Raw genomic sequence first — 20,951 nt, 5'->3', positions numbered from 1 at the left:
CTTCTGAGGTAGGGACTATTATCAGCATGATCCCAGTGCTCCACCTGAGGAAACTGAGACACAGAGAGGGTAGGTAAGTTGCCTGTGGTCACACAGCTAGTGAGAGGAAGTGGGGTGGGACCAGGCATCCTGACTCGGCCTTTGCTTAACCACTCTGCTCTGTTGCTCTCACACCAGGTGGGTTGGGCACTGGTCTGCCAGGGATCTAACATCATAATGGAATAAACCAGGAACTTGGCACCAGCGAACTCAGGTCTCTCTGTCTCAGACTCCTAAGGAGACTGGCAAAACGAGCTAGACCCTGAAGCAGACAGACTCCTCGGGTGGACAAAACCACCGTCCTTGCCAGTGCTGCCTCATGTCTGGGGCCAGTTTTTCTCCTCACGCAGCTGGTTGCACCTTGCTCCCATAGGCTGCTCTCCCAGGCCTGAGGCCCCTGCCTGAAAAGGTTGCTTCGCCTGTAGCTGCAATTGGCTGGAGCTCTGAGACCAGAGGATCCAGCATGTAAGGCTGTTCACTAGGAATGAGTGATTTATTTTATTACGTAGTTTAAAAACCCTCGGGGTGCCTGGGTGCTCAGTCGATTAAGCGGCTGCCTTCAGCTCAGGTCATGATCCCAGGGTCCTGGGATCAAGTCCCGCAGTGGGCTCCCTGCTCAGCGGAGAGCCTGCTTCTCCCTCTCCCTCTGGCTGCTGCTCTGCCTACTTGTGCTATCTCTTTGTCAAATAAATAAATAAAATCTTAAAATAAATAAATAAAATAAAAACCCTCAATATATCTCCCAAAAGGCTGCCTGCTTCACAAATTTGAAAAAGGAAAGGGAAGCAGGAATAGGAAGTGCCAAACAGTGAGAAGTGTTTTGCCAACACAACACACAGAAGAAATAATTTTAAAACACGCTTTGAAGGTGGTTTCATGACAGCAGACATGTCCCACATCTCTATCTTTTATGTGTGAGTGATGGACCCTGCCCGCTAATGAATGACCATCTTCCAAGACAGTCATGGGTCAAGCACAGACAGGAGACGATGTTCAGTGCCTATGATGTCTGATTTTGTACATAAAAGAGTTGCCTTTTCTCCCGGTCTGCAGCTTGTCTTTTCATTTTCTTAATGGTGTCTTTTGAAGAGCAAGTTTTAATTTTGATGAAGTTCACTTTGTCCATAACATCTTTTTTTTCTATTATGGGTTGTGTTTTGGGGGGGGGGGATCATTTTTTTTTTCAAGTATAGATTTTTTTTTAAAGATTTTATTTATTTATTTGTCAGAGAGATGAGAGAGAGAGAGAGAGAGAGTGCACAAGCAGAGGGAGCAGCAGGCAGAAGAAGGGGGCTCCCTGCAGTGCAGGGAGCCCAACATGGGACTCGATCCCAGGACCCTGGGATCATGACCTGAGCCGAAGGCAGACGCTTAATGACTGAGCCACCCAGGCGCCCCATGAAGAGGTTTTTGATCATGGTGTTCACTCTTGTTGCTGCCCCAGAGAACAAGCAAACTTCTTGCAGAGCTGATTGGCCCCAGGGACCAATTTTCTAGGAAGGACTTCGCAAAGGAATACACATCAAAGAGAGAGGCTAGTTCAATTTTACATTAGGGTCAGAATCTCAGGGCTTGATGGGCAAGAATGGATGTCTTGCTACTCAAAGTGTGGTCTGACGACTAGCAGGTGTCAGCATCACTGGTGGGATTGGGCAGGACTTGTTAGAAATGACAAATTTCAAGCCTCACTCTGAGAGTAGAGTAAAAGAGAGCAGATCTTTTGCTCATAATTCCCAAGATGTAGATATTACGGGCAGAATCCACTTTTTACCAAGATCCTGGTGACTCACAAGCACTTCTTAGGTTGGAGAAGGTCAAGTCCAGTGGTTCTGGACTCCCTTGCCAATGCTCTGGCTAAGTGGTCATCGGAGCTCTCCTTAATAACTCCAGGGACAGACTGTCACAGTGAGTAGATGACAATGACCCTTTTATTTTCCTTTTTAGTTTAGGTTGGTTAGGCAGAGAAATGGACACAAGTGAACAAGGAGTTGTGCTCTAATTTGCAAAGACCATGTCAGCCTCTAGAGCTACTCTTTTAAAACAGCTCATCTTAAAACAACAGCCACCACCATCCAGCTCATCTTTACAGCAAATAGACTGCTGACTTCCTTCCTTTGGAGGAAGCAAGAAGACGACTCTGATGTGTGGTTCTTCATCCACTCATTCCACGGTATATTCAGTCTTAGGAAAAACACAGCATTGCCGTGTGTGAGTACTGTTAACACAAATTCGTCATCAATTACTATTTACTTACAATTTATAAGACCACATAGTCTTCTTTATACCCAGATGAACAAACTGATGCTAGCCTTGGTTCCTAAACTTTAGCAAGCATCAGAATCACCTGGAGAGCTTGTTTAAAAATTGCTAAGTCCCCCTCCCTCACCAAAGTTGTTTTTGTTTTTTTTTTTCACTTTTTAAAAATTTCTTCCTCACCAAAGTTTTTGATTTAGTTTATGGGATAGGAACTGATAATCTGCATTTCTAGCAATTCCCAGGTGATGCTGAGTTATAAAAACAGGAGCTTCAGATGCATTACTAGCACCTCAGGAAATATATGGACACTTTCTCTTTGATACTGTGCTCCCTTTGTATGGAACAGAGGGCCAAGTATCAGCAATCCATGGTAACGGAAGACAGAGTACCCGGGACAACTTAAATACAGATATGACCTGACAGATTTCAAACGTCTGCTCCCCAAACTTACATCTGAGTTGCTAACCAGCAATTTCATTTGCTTCATGTTCCATTCTTTTCGTTTCTACCCACCTCTGAGGACAGATAGTTCTGGATGATCGCAGGATGTTTGATATTGAAATCATAAGCGCCTACTGGTTGGCAGGGGGCCCCACTGGCCAGTGTCGCGGAGACATTCGGAGCATGGGGGTGGGCTCTGAGCTGGGTGATGACCTTGCAGGTCACTGTGGTCCTTAGCGTAGTCTGGAGCCCTACCTCACTTGCAGACTCACATCCACGATTTTGGTAGGATTAAGGATCGTGGGAGGACCTTGGAATCACTGCAGTCCTCGGTGAGCTGATAATCTTTGGCCCAGCACAGGACCCAGGCATCTCTGGTGGGGTTCCTTCCGGCATATTTCCCTACCTGGGGCAGATGCTCAGACTTGAACTTTCTGACCCTTCTGGGGCCGTTTGTCTCAAGACTGCCTTGCAGACGGCTCTGTGACAGGGCTGCCTGCCAGTGAAAAACCAGGACTGCACTTTATACCGTAATTGAGTGGAGACAGGATTTACCTCATTGGTGTACCTTGCCTGTATGACTCCATTTCACATTATGAAAAACAGAGACTTGGTCCTTTCTTTTTTTTTTTTATAAAAAATTTATTGAGATGATGCAATTATAGGCTTTTCTTTAAAAATTATTTGCAACTCACTGGCCCTGAGAAAAGGCATTTGTTTTTTGTTTTTTTTTTCTTTTTTGTTACATTCATTTGATTCAGTCCCTTATAAACCCCACACCTCATAAACAACAAGAGATTAGAAATTAAACAAAAAGAAAAAAAGAAGAAATTCTAGATTCGTTCTGGTTTGCAGGTGGTTGCAGTCACAAAGAGAAATCGTCGAGAATGTTCACTTGGCGTGTGTGAAAGATTCGGGGAGTTTGTAGTTGTTTAGTGTTGATGCAGATGGGGCCAAAAGAGTATCAGGTTAGTCTTCTGTGGTTTTTAGACAGGCAGGAATTATTGTCACCCTCCTCCCCCACCATGGCTTCCTTAGATCGCTGCCTTCCTTCCAGGCTTCTACAGAGAAGAGGAGCAGGCTGAGGGGATGAAAACTTACTAGCACCGAACGTCAGGGCAAAAAAACCCTGCCCTTTTTTCTTTGGGGATTTCCCCAAGTCTTTTATATTCGACTTCCTGGGTGGGAATGGGTCAAACAGGGGTCTGGCCAGGCTGGATTCCACTCCTCATTCTGTCCCTGGCATGCTGTCTGCTCCCAGGGCACCATCCTACCTCCTGGACACTCAGGTCTCCCTTCTGGAGAGGGGAGTGAATGTTTCAAAAATGTACTGACTTGGAGCCTAGACAGTGAAAGGTGGAAACAGTAGGTACGTAGTCATTTAGGTGGATCCTGTCATAGCCATTGAAGTTTTAGCTAAAGCTACATTCTTATTTGGGCAAGACACCAGCATAAAAAGACCCCGGGTAAGAGGGTTCCAAACACACTGTTGAGAGGAGAAAATACATCAGTCTGTTATCCCCTTTTTCTGTGGGGATGTCCCCCTGAAAGGAAGAAAGAAAGAAAGAAAGAAAGAACAGACTCAGGACATTGGTGACCCTGCGTCAGGCAAGAGACCAAGTTGCCTTGGGACAGAAAGAGAGACTATTCTGCCACATGGCCAGTCCAGCCAATTGCCACTGCCTTTCTCTGATGGAGAGGAGGCAACGTGGCGAACCCAAGATGCAGGCAAGAGAAGGTGCTAGAGAATTTCCAGCTGGAGATACAAGCAAGAGCGACCCCCCAGAAACAGCTGAAGCAAGCTCTCCCCGCTCTGCGGTGCTCTTCTGCAGGCCCTTTCTCCATTTCCGATCTAAGCCAAGCAGTCCCGGGACAGCAGCAGGGAAAGGATAACTATTCAGGTCACAGACATACTTTTCACGTGGTCCCAGGTGAACGTGCCATTGGCTCCAGCACTTAGTGTTGAAGTAAGGAATTTCAGCTTGTATAGGGTCTACAGGTTGAGTGGACGGTCTCGGGGGGGCCGGGGCTGTGCCCGATTCCTCTGAATCCCTCCCAGGGTCTATCAGGTGCTTTGCCAAGTCCAGAGTGAGGTCAGCATGTCCTAAGGCATCCCTGGGGTCAGGAGCGTGTAAGCGCTGTGTCTCTGGTGTCAGCACTGCCCGCATGTTAGCTCAAAGCAATGAGAAAGACGTTTGCCTAATTTAAGGGAGTCAACAGAAAACTCTTATTGGGAATATCTGGGTGGGAAATAAAGATCATATTGGAATTAGCACCTTCTATTCTTCAAGTGACTGAAGGTGTCATCCTGTCCTACGTATTCTTACAGGGTATTGCTTTATATACCGACATCCTCGGGGCCAATGAGAATTTCCCTCCCTAATTTAACTGCAATATTCTTCGAACAGTGAGAGCCTGGGTCCTTCTATCAGAATGAGATGTTCTAACCTTAGGGAAGAGCCCCACCATGTCCTGTCTCTGGTTTCATCGTCACACAAAGGGCCTCAGTCAAAATGCACCCTCTCTCTCCAGCCCTTACACTCAACAGCCTTCATAACACACCAGGTACTTGGCTTAAGATCTCCAGGTGTGAGCCATCAGTCATCTTAGAGACTGGAGTGACTGCTTGTGAAAGGTATCTGTAGCATGCTGGGGCCAGCTGAATCTCACCACCGTTCAAGCAGATGAGACCAAACCCTTCCTTCATCAGTGGACCCTCCAGCCTCACACAGCAGGTCCCTAACTTGACCGCAAGCCTGACCTTCTGGAAGGTTGGGTTGGGGGGATGGTGTGACAGCAGAGGAGGCTGGCTACAGCCACGTGTCTAGCCGTGGTTCGATTAAGAGGCAGGAATGGAGCACAGATGAAAAGCTTTGAAGGGCTCCCTGCTTCCGGTGCCGCTGACCCACATTCAGTCTGTCCTTCCTTCTCCCCAGGCTGGGGTCCTTGTCAGTATGGGTGGGGTTGAATTCCTCCTGCCTGTGTTCCTCCAACCCCCACCTGCCTGACGCGGTCAGAAGTGGCTTGGGGAGACACCCAGGGCTCCGGCAGCCTCCCCCTAGTGCTGCCAGTGGTGATGCTGGGAGTGTGAGGTGCTCGCCCGAGTGAGTAGAGGAAACAGAGGAACGGGACGGGGAGTGGAGGGGGCTTTGTACGGCAGGTCTAATCTTTAGGATTAAAAAAGACTGTCTTCCTAATATTGGATTCTGAACCTGGAAATCGGAGAGTCAATTCAGGTGGCAAGACAAGGAAAAAAAAAACCCACCCTAAAACAGCTTTCTAAAAGTATCTGATATCATCAAAAGTACTATGAGGTGGTACTTCCCTCATTTTACAAGATACTGTGGACCTGATTTGGAGGTGAAAAAGAGCCACAAATGGGTCCATTCTGAAACACAGCTAAGAAAGAAGAAGAAAAGAAACAGGTAATGAATCTGAGGAGTTTCTTGTCTGTCCTGGTCTGGCGAACACCCGGAGCAAGTGGCTGTGTACACCAGGGCCCTCCCCTCTCAAATGCCCTGGATCCTGTGGGGACCAGGGAAAGTTAAAAAGAAAGAAAGAAAGAAAGAAAGAAAGAAAGAAAGAAAGCAGGCTAGGAATTGGGAAAAAGACAAAACAAAGCAGACGAGGGCATAAAACTGACTACAAATGGCCTCCGGATGGTCATTCTCACTCTCTCGCTAGCCTAAGTCACCTGCCCTGGAAGCACAGATCCCCCCTGCAGCACAATTTCCACCTAGTTTCTGACCATCAGGCCCTGTGGAGTCTTTTTGTATTTTCTGCCCTGCAGAACTTGCAAGCTAATCCCATGATGCTGGGGCCTTCTGAATGACGCGGCCGCCTTCTGTCCTGAATCTTCCGTCCCGAGGAACCACCAAGTCCTGGGGTTCTCGCAGCCATGTCGGGGTGGGAGTAGGAGTGTGTGTGTGTGTGGGGGGGGCAGCCCGCTGGGCTGGCATGTCTCTTGCTGGAGGACCGCAGCACCTGCGAGGTCTGGGGCCTCCCTCCAGTGGGTAGCCAGATGCCGGGATGTGGGTTTGATTTGGCAGAGCCGGCTGCAAAGGACCCAGGCCACAGATGGCCTCTGGGCGTCCGTAATGCTCAGGACTCCAGGAGAGGCTCAACTCTGCTAAAAGGCATCTGAACCTCAACAGGAGGCGGGGAGGGAGGATAGACGGGAGGCCGGGAAGGAAAGAGCGAGAGGGAGAAAAAGCTCTCCTTTTCACTTTATCTTTTTTAAAAGCATCTTTTTTTTTTCTTTCTTTCTTTCTTTTTTTTTCCCCGCCAAGACCCAACATTAACAGGCACAAATCTGATCCACATGGCAGCTGAAGAGGAACCTGAAACCCTTTGCAAGTGTTCTCTTTCCTGACCAGTTGGGCTTGCTGCACTTTGTGAGATTTGCAAAAAATAGATATATATATATATATATAATAGATATATATTTCCATAGGAAAACAACCTTGGATGTCTTCCCCCGTATGAATGATGAAAAGTCAAACTGCATGGTCTTTATAAAAAAAAAAAACAAACCACAACAAAACAAAAAAAAAAACCGAAAACACCATGAAATTAACAATAGGTGGATGGGTGAGGGTGAGGAATTACAGATGGAGAGGTTTCACATGAGGAGAAAACAGAACCAGGAGTCCCAGGCTCGTGCCCTCGGCCAGAATGCCAGCCCTGCCTCCGCTGGGTGGTTTGTCTAAGGTGCTCTGGGGACCCTCCCGCTACGCGAGACAAGTGTCACTCCCACTCCCGGGTCTCTTCCGGTTCAGCTCTCAGCCCGCCTGCTTGCCACGCCTCCAGGGCCCTCGCGGGCAGGGGACCCCTGGCTGCCGGCCCCCTGCTGAGGCCGTGGCTTGGTTCCCTCAGCACTCATCTTCTTGGTATATTTGTTCATCCAGCTCCTGGGACTCAAGGTGCTCCAGACGGTCCGTTCGGCCACTCATGATTTCATCAGGGGTTTTCATAAACCTTTGGAAGAGGAAATGGAGGGGTCCAGAGATTACACTGTCCTCAAGTTGGTCCTCCCCTTGAACTCTCAACTAAAAGCAAAGGCCCCATCACCTCAAACAGCTGGAGAGTTACTGAACCCCGCCAGTAATGCTAACTTGCTGGGAAGAGGTGCCCCTTTCTCTGACAACCTGAAAATGGCCAAAGAACTATAAAACAAGTCTAGGAGACAGCACCCATTGAGGCTGTGTAGTGCCTTGTGCATGGCCATGCAAGGGAACCCTGGTACAGCCCATTGATTCTTATTTTCAGAGAGTTAGATTTTTCCAATGACCTCTGAGAGCTGTAGATCCATTTCCATCCCAGACTGGGAGCCTGGGGAATGGTATGCAAAACTTGAATTTAACTCAAAGGATACAATTAAATGTCGAATAGAAAATTTTCATAAGAGGACAAGTTAGTGGTGCTCTTGGAAATTAGAAAGGCAAAAAGAAAGAATCCTTTTCAATGTTATCACTGATCCACCCAACACACTAGCAATGAATCCCCATTAGTCTATCTTCCTCTGCAGCTGGGTGCAGATGGCAAGCTTTATCTTCTTGTTGGAAATAACATCAGCGACTCATTTCGACCATGATTTTCCCTGGTTCAGGAAGGCAGCCTGGGTATAGACAGTGTAGCCTCACGAATGGGAGCACCCCTTCCACAGTTCCACTCGGGGCCGGCACACTTTCCCTCCCCAGACACTCTGCCCTGCACCAGACAAACTGCCTGAAAATATACTTTTCCTCTCGTCACTTCATGTTCGAAAGCCCATGATGAGCACTTCTCAGATAAAGCCAAGAACACACTCTTCAGCCTGCCCACCTGGGCTCTCTGTCATCTCTACCCAGGAAGCTCTGGGCCCTCACTTGTTTATGACCAGGAACCCTTTACTCTAACTTGGCACAAACCATGGCTCATGCCTTCCTCCAAACCTTATCTGGTCTTCCCTCTTGGCTCCTTTCTCTGAGCCCTGCCTCCTCATCAAAGAGCCATGTAATGGCTCCAGTCCCTACTGAAATTTTCCTTCTCGAAATGCCTACACATCCTGTGAAGAGCACCAACAACTGAACACTTGACTTGACTACACATTGGGTTTCATACCAAGAGGCCTTGATTTTGTGGCAAGTCTGGCTTCCAACACTCATTTCCTCAAAAATGACCAACTCTTCTCACTAATAGCACTATTCTGTCCTTTTCTAATGGTTGAAAATCACTCTTGGAAGCCTATGAACTTTCCCACTACTGCTTCTCTTTTCTGCCCTTTATCGCTGAACTTCTCAAGCAGTATGATTTGTTAAGTCTGCAGTCCATCTTATCCCTTCATGTCCTCATGAAAACTTCTCCCCACCATCCGAAGTCACTAACAAGCTCCTGAGGCCAAATCCACACATGGGTAATGTTGGCCTTGCAAACTACCCCTTTCTTCTCTTGACTACTTTTCCATAATAAGCTTCTGATAGACCACATTGGGCTTGTCAAGATACATTTACTGAAAACCCCCATAAGGTATAACACACAATTATATAGAATGCAATCCTCTCCTTTCTAGAATCTTATGACCTAGCTGTGGGGAGAAGAACTTCACATGTACAACTATTGCAAATGCAGTGTGGTTTAGGGCCAAGGGAATCCAAGAAATGATGGAAGAAGATATCTCTGTGTGTTTGAGTAGTTGAAGAAGGCCTCATGAAGGGCAGGACACTTGAGATGGACCTAGAGGGGATACATATTTTTAAAAAAGCAAAAGTGAAAGGGATATAGGTTTCTGACACAGGGAATCATACTAGTGTTGTAGGGCAGCTGGTAGGGTGCGTGATGAATTTGGAAGGCAAGAGAGTGGACCAGAGGTAGAAAGGATTATGAATTAATCTAGGTGTATAACATAAAAGTCTAGACAGGGAAGCAATTTAATGCTTTTGCGGTTCTTATACCTCCTAAATTCTCATGCAAGTGCTTGTCATTGGTAGACTCCGACCTGGAACCTGCTGGTAAGAAATCTTGGGAAATGGGGTTTCTAGTACCGACTAAATAGAATGCAGTGGAAATGGAATGGAAGAGCCAAGGACAATCCAGCGCAATGACTAACCTGGATATGGGAAGAGTCACTAATAACTCCAATGTCAAGGCTGGTCACTTAGAATAATGGTGACACCACTGATGAGTAAGGAGAATTCTGGATGTGGGGAGGGGACTTCCTAGTAGGTGAAGAATGTCTTCACCTACTAGGAATATTTTGTGTTGTGGTATTTCGTGCACATGTACTATGAGAAGTTCTTGGAAATGGAGATCTGGAATTTCACAAGGATTTTAGAGCTGCATACAGAGTCTAACTATTAAGGGATAAGTGAAGCTGTGTAATGGGATCATTTCATCCAGGAAGAATAGGAGCCCAGGCCCAAGTTTAGGGTGAAGGATGACAGGAAAGCATCAGGAGAGCCAGAGAAAGGAGGGTTCTTTTTTACTTCATTCCATTCTGTTTCCAACTCTTGAACAGCCTCTTCTGTTGTTTTTCAAGATCTCAACTGTTTTCCCTCTTCCTAAGTTACCATAGCTCCCACTGCTAAAGTCTAAATTTTCTGCTCTTTCCAATCTATCCCAGCAGGCTCATCTACTCGTACCGAGTGTCACTTTCTACCTGTGCGTAGAGAATTCCAAATCCATCTCTCTAGCCCCATCTGAAACTCTTTTTTGTCCCACCTGCTAAACCCACAACCTAACATCATGTGTGTTGATCCCACCTTCTCCCAGCCTTTCCTGGGTCTCCCCATGGCCATTACCACCGGTGTCAATTACCACCACTTCGACCTCTCCTGACTGCTCCTTTAGATCCCTTCTTCTTCCTCTTCTAATTCTTTCTCCTCTCTTACATAGAACTTGGAATTATAGTCTATGGGGTAGGTTAAATGGTTGGAACTCATTAGTTGTGAGGAAGTCTGGAAAGAGGAATGTCTAGTGCAGCAGCTTTCAGACTTTTCTGATTATAATGCATCATAAAAAACACATTTTACATCATGACTCAGCATGTATACACACATACACACATACCCCCCAATTTTTCATGAATTATTAGTCACTCCTATTTCATGTGATACCATCTGATATTTTCAACTCTATTCTACCCAATTTGGTTCCATTTCATTAAAAAAAAAAACAGTTGTGACTGACTCATTAAATCTATTTCTTGATTCACGAATGGGTCACGACCTGCCCTTTGACAAACACTGGTTCAGAACCCAGCTTATGGGGCTGGGAACCTGGAAGCCTAGATTTAATACCTCGACAATGTTACTTTGTTTGTTCCTTTTAACTACGCTGGATGTTAATGCCAGATGATACTCTTTGATCACTGCATTATTTTAAAGGTGAGTCAGATTGTGTTTACTTCGTCTTGGCTTTACTCTAATATACAGACATAAGTTAAAAAAAAAAAAATTCCCCCTAAAATTCTAACAACCCAGCATCTGATATCCAATTCGTAGCATGGAGGGCTTTGAGTGTCACACAGGCAGGTAGAGATCTTAACAGTCTCCCTCCTCCCTCTTATTTAAAGAAAACAGTATCCTCCCGAAAGAAGGAAAGGAGAAAAAGGAAGTTCTACCTGAACAAAAGCCTTTGTCCTGGCTCCTTCCTGATAATGTTTAGTTTGTAGTAGTGGCGCAGGGCTCGGGACATTTTCTCATAGGTCATGTTTGTTCTGTTCTGTTTGTTCAAAGGAGGAAGAGAGAAAAAAAGCACAAAGACACAGTGAAATCAACCTCAGCGAAGACGCTGGGGAGCTATTAAAATAAAAGCTCTTCAGCTGCTGCTGTGGCACTGCCGGTTGGGGAAAGCTCTCCCTCCTCCCTCTGCTGCCTTCCCGGGCCACCCTCCCACGCACCCCCCCTGACACCCCCCCCATGCCCCCACCCCCCACCCCGACCCTGTGCCCATCCCCTCTGCTTTCACACACCCCGCCAAGTCTTGGAGCCAAGACGTGTCCATGTCCGAAGGTGAATCACCTTTTGTCAAAAGTCTTGGCCCTAAAGCTAAGGAAGCATATCCTGAGGCAACCTCCCTTGTTTCCTTTCCCAAGCCCAAGCTCTACTTTGCTCAGTGGATTTCCTGCAGGGTCCCCCCATCTGTGGGCCATCCTTCGCCTTCTGACCCACAGAGAATTCCTTTTTCTTTTCTTTCTCTCTCTCTCTCTTTTTTTTTTTTTTTTTTTTGTTACAGTGACCTTTCTCCAACTTGTGTTTCTGGTTTATCATTTTAAGGAAAAGATTTTTGTTGTTGTTGTTGTTTAAATTCCTGTTCTGGAAGGAAGAATACAGAGGTTCCGAGCCCGGGAGGGCCCGGGCACAGTCGGGAGCCACGGCGGGATTTTTCTCGGTGACTCACACACTGAGGAGTCTGTGATGGGGCCTTGCCGTATTTGGTTATGGCCTACTTCAGGTCTTCCTCCACATGGACCTGGGGCCTGCCCTCGGGAGCTGAGGCTGCCAACCTCCGGTGGGGCTGGGCTGTGCCCCCCTCTGCCCCCTCTCATTCAGCTCACCTCGGGGTGTGTCTCCCAGGTGTCTTGCCTGCTTTGTCCCACCCACATCTACCGGCCTGTGTTCAGCCTGGACCTTGGTGACTCATTTGTTTTATTTTGAGTAGGATACAGATGTATTTATTTAAATATTTTTGAGTCTGTGTCCCTGTTTTCTTTTCCTGTGGTAAGAACACTTAACATGACATCCAGCCCCTTGACAGATTGTTAAGTACAGTCGTAGTAACGCTATGTACAAGGTACAAGGTTATATAGCAGATCTCTAGAACCTACCCATCCTGCTTCATGGAAAATTTACGCCCATTGATGAATACTCCCCTTTTCCCCCCAACCTTTGGCAATACCATTCTGCTCTTTGGTTCGATGAATTTGCCCATTTTCAATAGTTCCTACGAAGGGACACATGCGATGTTTGTCTTTCTGTGACTGGCTTATTTCCTTGAGTATAATAACCTCAAGATTGCTCCGTGCTGTGGCCTGTCACAGGATTTCTCTCCTTTTCAGGGATGACTGATATTCCACGCTACGTATACACCATCGTTCTTTTATCTAGTCATTCACAGTGGACACTTAGGGTGTTTTACATTTATGCACTTTGACAGTTTTCCTAACTATAAAAGACTGCATCTTTTAAATTCCAGTCCCTTTTCCCAGCATGGAAAAGTACGGGGGCAAACAGTTCTGGCCTGTTTGCTTTTTAAGGGGATTCTGCAGAGTCCAAGCGTAAGCATTTCCACGGAGAAGGGAGCTCTTGCAGACATGGGAATTTCTAACCGGGCAGGACAGAAGTGACCCTTCCCCACAGCTCTGGGGTGCTCCCCTGTCCCCCAGCTCCTGGCAACATAGGGAAGGCAGGGCCAGCTCGAGGGGATGAGATGGAGGGCTGCCCCCAGGGTAGCCCTATCAGACTCAGGGGGTGTGAACTTAACTGGCCCCTGGCCTAAGTAACCAAATGGAAAGTGGTATCTTTAATTATTTCCTTCCCTTTGCAACTGTCTAATTGTTCGCCCCGTGAGAAATAAACTAAATAATGAGGGGCACACCGAGGAGGGAGGAGCCAGGCAATTATCCTCCTACCCAGAAGATAAAGTCTTTTTTCTTTTCTTTTTTTTTGGGCACTAGTTGGCAGAATACATAGCTGGTACCCTTTTACCTTATGGTTTCCCCACAGTCGAGCCAGTCCATTGGGATCCACTATCCGGAATATTTTGGATTCTTTGTCCTCCCATCGGATGAAGTTTTCGTACCGGCTGTCAGAAAGCAACTGATAGACGTAATCCCAAAGCAGTCTACAGTCTACAGAGGAAAAGGGCAAAAAAACCACTTTTGAATAGGTTTCCTGTTAAGGCACTAAGAACAAGAATCAGAAAATAATCAAGGAATCCCTTCTGCCTTCTGTGGATTGATGGTCTTTCTTATTTCACGGTGAGGAGACCAGGGCCCAGAGAGACCTGGTGGATGGTGCTGGAGAAAGGCAACCTTTGACCTGTGGAGGTCTCAGAGACCATCCCCACCATCTGCCTCCCTCCGCAGATGGGGACGCTGTGACCTGGAAAAGGAAGCACCTTGTCCAAGGTCATGACCTACGACTTGAACTTGAGCAGAGCTCCTATGAAAGACAGAGAGCAAGCCAAAAGAGGCTGTAACACTGGGTGGGCGTGGTCAAAGGGTAGGAAGAGAGTCCCAGGGTTCCAGGCACACAGCGTGCGTGGTCTGGTTGGTGGAGCTGCATGATTGCTATGGGGTTGGAGGCTGCTTGGACAAAGACAAGAAGATCGCGACGGGCTACCGAGCAGCAGAAAAAGAAGTGTGATGCATGAAAGGCTGTGGGGAGGAAAACTCTACAGTTTGCTATGACTGGGCGCTGTGGCTAGCATGGTTTTCAAAAGAGGACAGATATTTTCTCATCATGGCCTATTTGGGAATTCTTTTTTTTTTTTTTTTAAAGATTTTATTTATTTATTTGACAGAGAGAAATCACAAGTAGGCAGAGGCAGGCAGAGAGAGAGGCAGAAGCAGGCTCCCCGCCGAGCAGAGAGCCCGACGTGGGGCTCGATCCCAGGACCCCGAGATCATGACCCGAGCCGAAGGCAGAGGCCCAACCCACTGAGCCACCCAGGCGCCCTGGGAATTCTTTAAAATTGTTTTCTCATAATGAAATCAGGGTAGAAAGGAACCAAAGTAAAAAAGAAAATCACTTTCCCCATTTGGAGGACTGACATTCTGTCCATCACTTGGTCAGGCCACAAGTATTTATTAAGTGCGTTAATACAGGCCAGGTACTGTGCTGGGCCTTGGCTTTTGGGTGTGGGTTGGCATATTAAAAGAGAAGACACAGACTGTACCCTTTTCCCTTGTTCTAGTGTTTTCTGGATGTGCCGAAATGGTATGTGGTGTGCCCTCTGGCAGCCCTGGAGAGGTGGATGGAGGCAGACTTGTCCTATCTAGGTGTGCTTTCTGGACCAGCCTCCAGAGGAGAATAAGAGCCTCTGATTTCCAGGGGTTCACTGCCGATCCTGGGTGCCTCAGCAGGCCCCAGCCGGAAGGGCGGGTAGTGAAGGATCAATAAAGGAATTCTGTGCGTGAGCTCAGCATCTTCCTCACATCCTTTCTAATCCTTGGAGGCCCCAGGTGGCTGGGATTCAAATTCCGGGTCTCTCGCACGACACCATGCTGACTTCCTTCTGTTGGGTGAGGCCTGGCACACCTGGAAGGCAGTGTCTAATTGAGACTTGGACTAATTCAGAGCCAACACGGTCACCTCCCAGGGAATGAAACACACCCTTCTCGGGAGCCTTTTTACAAGGGCATTGAGTCAGGTCACCTTGGGCGAGTTTCTTAAATCTCCCTGAGGTTATTTCCTCATATACCAAACAGGAATAACATGTCTTTTATGGGATTGCTGTATGAGCGATGGTGCAAATGAAGGGGAAAGTCATGAACACAACAACAACGCCATGTAACCGGGTGCCATGAGCAGGCACCGTGCTCATCCTCCACAAGCCTGGCTGCACTCGGCCCTGGTGACCTCTTGGGAGGCAGGTGCCGTTGCTATTCCTATTTTATGGATGGGGAAGCTGGCGCTTAAAGGGCTTGGTAATTCACTCCAAGGCCATAGTGAGTGAGTGACACCCGTGGGGGTCCAGGCTCTGCACCATGCTTCCTGATGGTTAACAGATAAATATTTGTAAAATTTTCGGACTTTCCAGAGCTGAGTTGCACTCTGTTCAGTGCAACCTTGCTGCAACCCAGCCTTTTCTCTGAATGGCAGAAGGAAATGTGGCATTTTCGAAGAGGCTTCATCTTTCAAGCCTTAAAATGACCAAGGCATTCCCCCTCGCCCCCAATTATCTGGGTCCAAAGATTAATGGGATACACGAGATACTGTATTTTAGAACAGGACAAACTCTTCTCTTCTTGAAGCAAAGACACTGCATACTCGGGGAGATGAACCCCATTCTGGTGACAGAGGCGGCCGGTCATTCCTCTTACCAGCTGCCAGCCGGGGAGAAGAGAGCAGGGGGACTATAAAGCACCTGGAGAAGTCAGCGCCACACCAGTGCAGGCTGAGAAGAATTTAGCTCATTATGAAGGCACTCGTCACAGGATGACTCTAGTTGCTAGGCAAAGCAGTGAGAATCGGCGATGCGTCTTAACCCTCCTGTCCCCTCCTGGTCTCACCACATTTTTACTGCAGATGGAACACAGGACGGGACTGTGGACTCAGTGTCTGTCCTACGTCATATGGCAGACGTTTTAATTTCCCCGCAATCACTTCCTACTGGAAAACGTCTGACAAAACCAAACATCCTTACATAAAATGCCAGCAAATTAGAAGGAATAACGAAGGGGGTTTGTGTGTACAGCAACTCTATTGCTTCTCCACAGGGAGACCATGTCCGCCGCACAGAGGCCTGACGGCACCTTTGGATTCATCTGGGCTGGGAATGCGAGTCTCTGAGTGTTCATTTGACTAACAATAAAAAGACTGTCTTTAGGAGTTTGATATAAAGAAACTGTGCCTACAGGAAGGTGAGGATCATATGGCTACTCCCTCACCTCTCGGCCCACTGGAGCTAAAAGCATGAGGTGGATGGTCCTTCCATCCCCCTGCTCATGTGCGCTTTTACTTTCCTTGTTTCTGCGGCTTCTGTCTTGCTCTGGTGGTACACTGCATTCCCCACACATGGGAACCAGACCATTTCTCCAAGTAGGGCTTAACCCGCCCTGGGCTACCATGCTGGCTTTTCAGAGGCCTCAAACTCAGACCTTGATGTAAACCATTTAATAAAAGAGATCTCGAAAGTTATCTGCTCTTTGGTTGGTGAATGAATGTGAGGGTTTACCAGAGAACAGACTCTACCTATATGTTTCAAGAACATTTGATTCTTGCAAACTTTTCCCTTTCATAAATGTGAAAATAACCCCAAACAAGCTGCCAACTGATCACTCTAAATGACATTTAAACCAGCAAAGCCAACTTTAGCTGAGTAATAAAAATATGTTGACATTCAAGACATATTGAATTACTCAGTCACTAATGGAGGCAGCAATATGAATTCTGTGGCATAAAGCAGTTGTTTCACTCAGAGTATAATTGACTTTTATAACACTCTTGATTATTTTGTTTCTTTAGTTAAAAATTATTCCAGATGATAAAATAAAGGACTGACCACAGAAGATTTCTTTTTTTCTTTTTTTTCTCTCTCTCTCTCTCTTTTTTTTTTTTTAAACAATTGCTCAAGCCATTGGAGTTATTTTGTTTTTTAAGATTTTAAGGAAATAAGAGGCAGATCCTTTTTAGTTCCCTAGATCCTCTGGAGGTTATTTCCTGCAATTTTTCAGTTCTGTTGAAATCTACATTTGCACAGATACAACGTTCTCTGATCATATATATACCGTATATATACACATATATTACTATATGATAAAACCCACCAAACTCTATAGATACAAGAGTATCCTATTATAAAACGCCTGACCACGCATGTGAAAAAATTCATTAGGTATTCATTAATTTTAAGTGCATTTCTCTTAAACTAAAGGGTCTTCTGTATTAAGGCACGTGGGTATTTTAAACAAATGTCCATTATCTGGATTGTCTCTTCCATGATAGGAAGTTTAGAAAAGGGGTTAGCTCCAGTGAAGTGCCATTTTTCAGCTGTAGAGAGAACATTCTCTCTCTTTCCTGCTGGGTGAGGTGCCTTGGGTATCCACAGCTAAAAGGCATTGTAAAAAATCCCTTCCTGTGGTTAAGGAGAAATATTTTCCCTCCCACGTCTGTCTCCTACCAGAGACTCATTGTACATGCTCCCAGAGCAGAGATTGTAAAAAGAGGGGCAATTCACACATAACCAACATGGTTTCTAATGAAAAAACCATGCCAGACAAAACTGATGTTTAAAAATCTGAGTGGGCAAATCAGGTTATTGACAAAGGGAATGTTTAATGATGGTGGTTAATCAAAATTTTGGGAAAGCTTCTGAGAAAGTAATTTTATGTTGTTTCAACTGCCCAAATGGAATTTTAAATGAAGGTCTGTCAACTGAGTTCTGTGGGTATGATCATCAACTCATCAGACAGTGAGTGTCCCTGTTTCATTTTTTTCAATTTACTGAAAAGATTAATAAATTTATGTCAAGTTCAGCAACAAAACAGGTAAGTAAAATACAAAACAGAAAGCTGCCACTCTGCTTTATAGTAGTGGCTCTAAACGAGGGGCAACGTGGTTCCGTAGGGAAGAAGGTATTTCACAATGTTTGGAGGTAATCTGGGTTGTGGCCACTGGGCTAGAGGATGCTACTGGCCTCTAGTGGGTAGAGGCCAGGGATGCTGCTGAATATCTTAGAGTTCACGAGTCAGCCTCCTCCTTAACCTCAGAGAATCATCTGACCTGATGATCAAGAGTGCTAAGCTTGAAAAACTAAGCTTATAGAAACACGGGCTTTACAACATGCACAGCTCAGTCCCCCCTCCCCCCACCAACCCCGTCATGTCCTCAACTCTAGACCAGCCATTACCTAGAAGCAGAAAGTTGAGAAATCCAGTGCAGCCAACCCTGTGTCGATACCCAGAGGTGTGTTTACAGTGTGGGCAGTTGCTTGTGCTCTGTTGAGGCTTAGGAAAACAGAAACCATATGTACGGGGCAGCAAGATGTATGGGGAGAGGCTAAGGTGAGGAATGCAGATCTCGGCTTCCTGACTCCCTGGGGGCCGGGGGTGGGGGGGCGGGCACGGGGACTGCAGCTGCCAGGGAGGCTGGCCCTTTGCCTGTCTCTTTGCCTGAGGTGTGGAATAACAAAACAGGTAAGTAACATCCAGATAAAAAGTTGCCACTCTGCATGAGAGCAGTGGCTCTAGACGAGGGGGGATCTTGCCCTGGAGGGAAGCAAATGCTTAAAGCTCAGCCCCAGCTGGAACCTTGCAGGGCCTGGCCTCTGCTTGGCTCAGGTGGGGGCAGCCTGGGAAATCGCACCCCTTCCTCCTGGCAGTCACGCTGTATTACAGAAATGTGTGTCCTTTACACGAACTGGAATTTCCAGTCTCCTCAAGCTCCTTCTATTATTTTCCGCCGTGCCACTGTGGCAGTTACCGTTTTATCGTTTAAAAATGCTGTCCTGAGACTTCCTTCTCTCTTAGGGCTCTTTGATTTCTCAGTAGTTCACAGTGAAAATAAACGGCAGTGACTCAGCCAGTGTGAGAAGCTGGAGCCACGTGGGACATTCCTGAGCAAAGCCTCCGAGGGGAGAGGGAGCGCAGAAGTGAATCTCCAAGGAGATAAGGAAACTAGAGCACCTCGAAGGGGTGCCCTTTGCAGGCCACAGGCCTGCGAGGTCAGTGCCCCAGCCAGGCCCGGGTGGGCGGTGGGGCTGCTGTATCTGCTGCTCTCCCCTCATTCTCTGCAGCCCCGTAGCAGAGCAAAGAGAAACAGGACAGAGAAGGGACCTTAGTGCTTGGTAATTAGCCGACTGGTGCTGTGTATTTACATATTGTCTCATTAGTACTCCGAAGCACCTGGAAAATGGGTATTAGTATTCTCATTATGATGGAGAAGAAAAGCAGACCTCAGGGACAGTCAGCACCTCTGCTGGGAGACAAGGACTGGATTCTAATCCTGCTTGTTCCCGAGTCCATGCTTTCCCAAGGGCCCACACTGCTTCCTGGGGAACGTTCCAGGCCAGCTGTTGATTGGGACCCTGAGTCAGGAGCCCTCTGGGGTTGATGTAGGATGCAGGATAATGTAACTCTCCTAGCTGGTACTGAAACCCTGGGCCCCTTTGGTTAAAGGAGACATCCCCACAGTACTGTCCTTTCCTTCCTCAAACAGACATGGACATGGCTGCGGGTGAAGGCACACTTATGAATGTCCGCCTTACCACCAAGGCCCAGGGAGGAAGCTGTCCCTCATCACTGTCACACTAAACCCTTTAGGCTTCTCTTTTATAATGTCTTTTTCCCCTCAAGGCTGCTCCTGAGGCTCATTAAAAAAAAAAAAAAAAAGTCCACGAGCTTCATTTGAAACCATGTCACCAGCACTAAATACCGCTACGGAGGAAGCAGGGATGGAAACAAGAGAAAGAGGATGGAATGACTTCCCCTGGTCCTCGAGTTCCTGGGGACCCACCTTCAGCTGCTTATCCTGGAGTCTCAGGCTTATTTTTCCTCATCTGATTTAAGATACGAGGCTTCCAGGATTGAATTTCTCTGCCTACAGAACTCATCCAGTCAGTCCAACCAAATCAGGAAAGTACATTATTTTAGTCAGGTGAGAAAGAAACTGGACAGGAGACTCCATGTTTCCTTGATTAGGATCCTTTTGTTTCTGCTGAAAACGTAACCTTGAGAGATAATAAACGTATTTTTGGAAGTCCTTTTAAAGATCTGAAAGATTGCTATGACGTGTGTGGTAGGAGGGTTGGGAGTGGAGGGAGCACGTGCTGGGGGTTATTTTAGGTCTTATCGGCTGCAGGATCAACCAAACAGTGATGTCCTCACAATCCATGAAGAAGCTCGTGTTTGCAAAGAATATCAGGGGAATAAGCAAAAGTTGTGCGATAAGCACCAGAAAAGAAATAGTCTCTGTTTGGATGGGTCACGGACCTGGGACAAGCAAATCCGTACAGACCTCTGAAGTCCCCAAGTGCGCAGCAAATGAAGGAGTAGGAATGGATTATAAACTAGTTTGTCAATGCATTTTGCTTCCTTAGCAGATTTTTGGATTAAGGCCAACGAGGGGATGAGCAGACAGGAAGTTTGGTAACTCAGGTTTTAATGGAATGGAAGAACTTTAAGAGAAAGCCAAAACAACTTAAATTTTTCTTTTAAGACTTAGCTGTCTATTGTGAAAACCAAAGTAGGAGCTTATTTGGTTTGATGGCTTAACGTCAGGGGGCTATTGCCTTAGGTCAGCAAAGACTCAAAATGTGGCATTTAGAGACACTATGCCCTATCACCTAGGAAAATGCCCAGTACAAAGAGAGACACATGATCATTCTGGAACAAATGAATGATTTAGCTCCACCATCCAAGTATGCAAAGAAACAGTTTCTTTCTTTTTTTTTTTTTTTTAAAGATTTTATTTATTTATTTGACAGAGCGAGATCACAAATAGACAGAGAGGCAGGCAGAGAGAGAGAGAAGGAAGCAGGCTCCCGCTGAGCAAAGAGCCCGACGTGGGACTCGA

General features: G+C 46.6%; 1 protein-coding gene across 4 annotated transcripts in view; it reads right to left on the bottom strand.

The window, feature by feature from the left end:
* Positions 1-3,357: 3,357 nt before the first annotated feature.
* Positions 3,358-20,951, bottom strand: part of ETV6 (ETS variant transcription factor 6) — a 233,283-nt gene continuing 215,689 nt past the window's right edge. For all 4 annotated transcript variants that reach the window (XM_046011136.1, XM_046011134.1, XM_046011135.1 and 1 more), the window contains 3 exons: positions 13,422-13,564; positions 11,336-11,436; positions 3,358-7,713 (listed from right to left, as the gene is read on the bottom strand). In XM_046011136.1, coding sequence (XP_045867092.1) covers positions 7,608-7,713; positions 11,336-11,436; positions 13,422-13,564 — 350 coding nt within the window. In that variant the 3' untranslated portion in view covers positions 3,358-7,607. The remainder of the gene's footprint in view (positions 7,714-11,335; positions 11,437-13,421; positions 13,565-20,951) is intronic.

Source organism: Meles meles, chromosome 7 (assembly GCF_922984935.1).
Source record: "Meles meles chromosome 7, mMelMel3.1 paternal haplotype, whole genome shotgun sequence".
Classification (NCBI taxonomy): domain Eukaryota; kingdom Metazoa; phylum Chordata; class Mammalia; order Carnivora; family Mustelidae; genus Meles; species Meles meles.
Note: the sequence above shows the minus strand (reverse complement) of the source record. Positions and strands in the feature narration are given on the sequence as shown.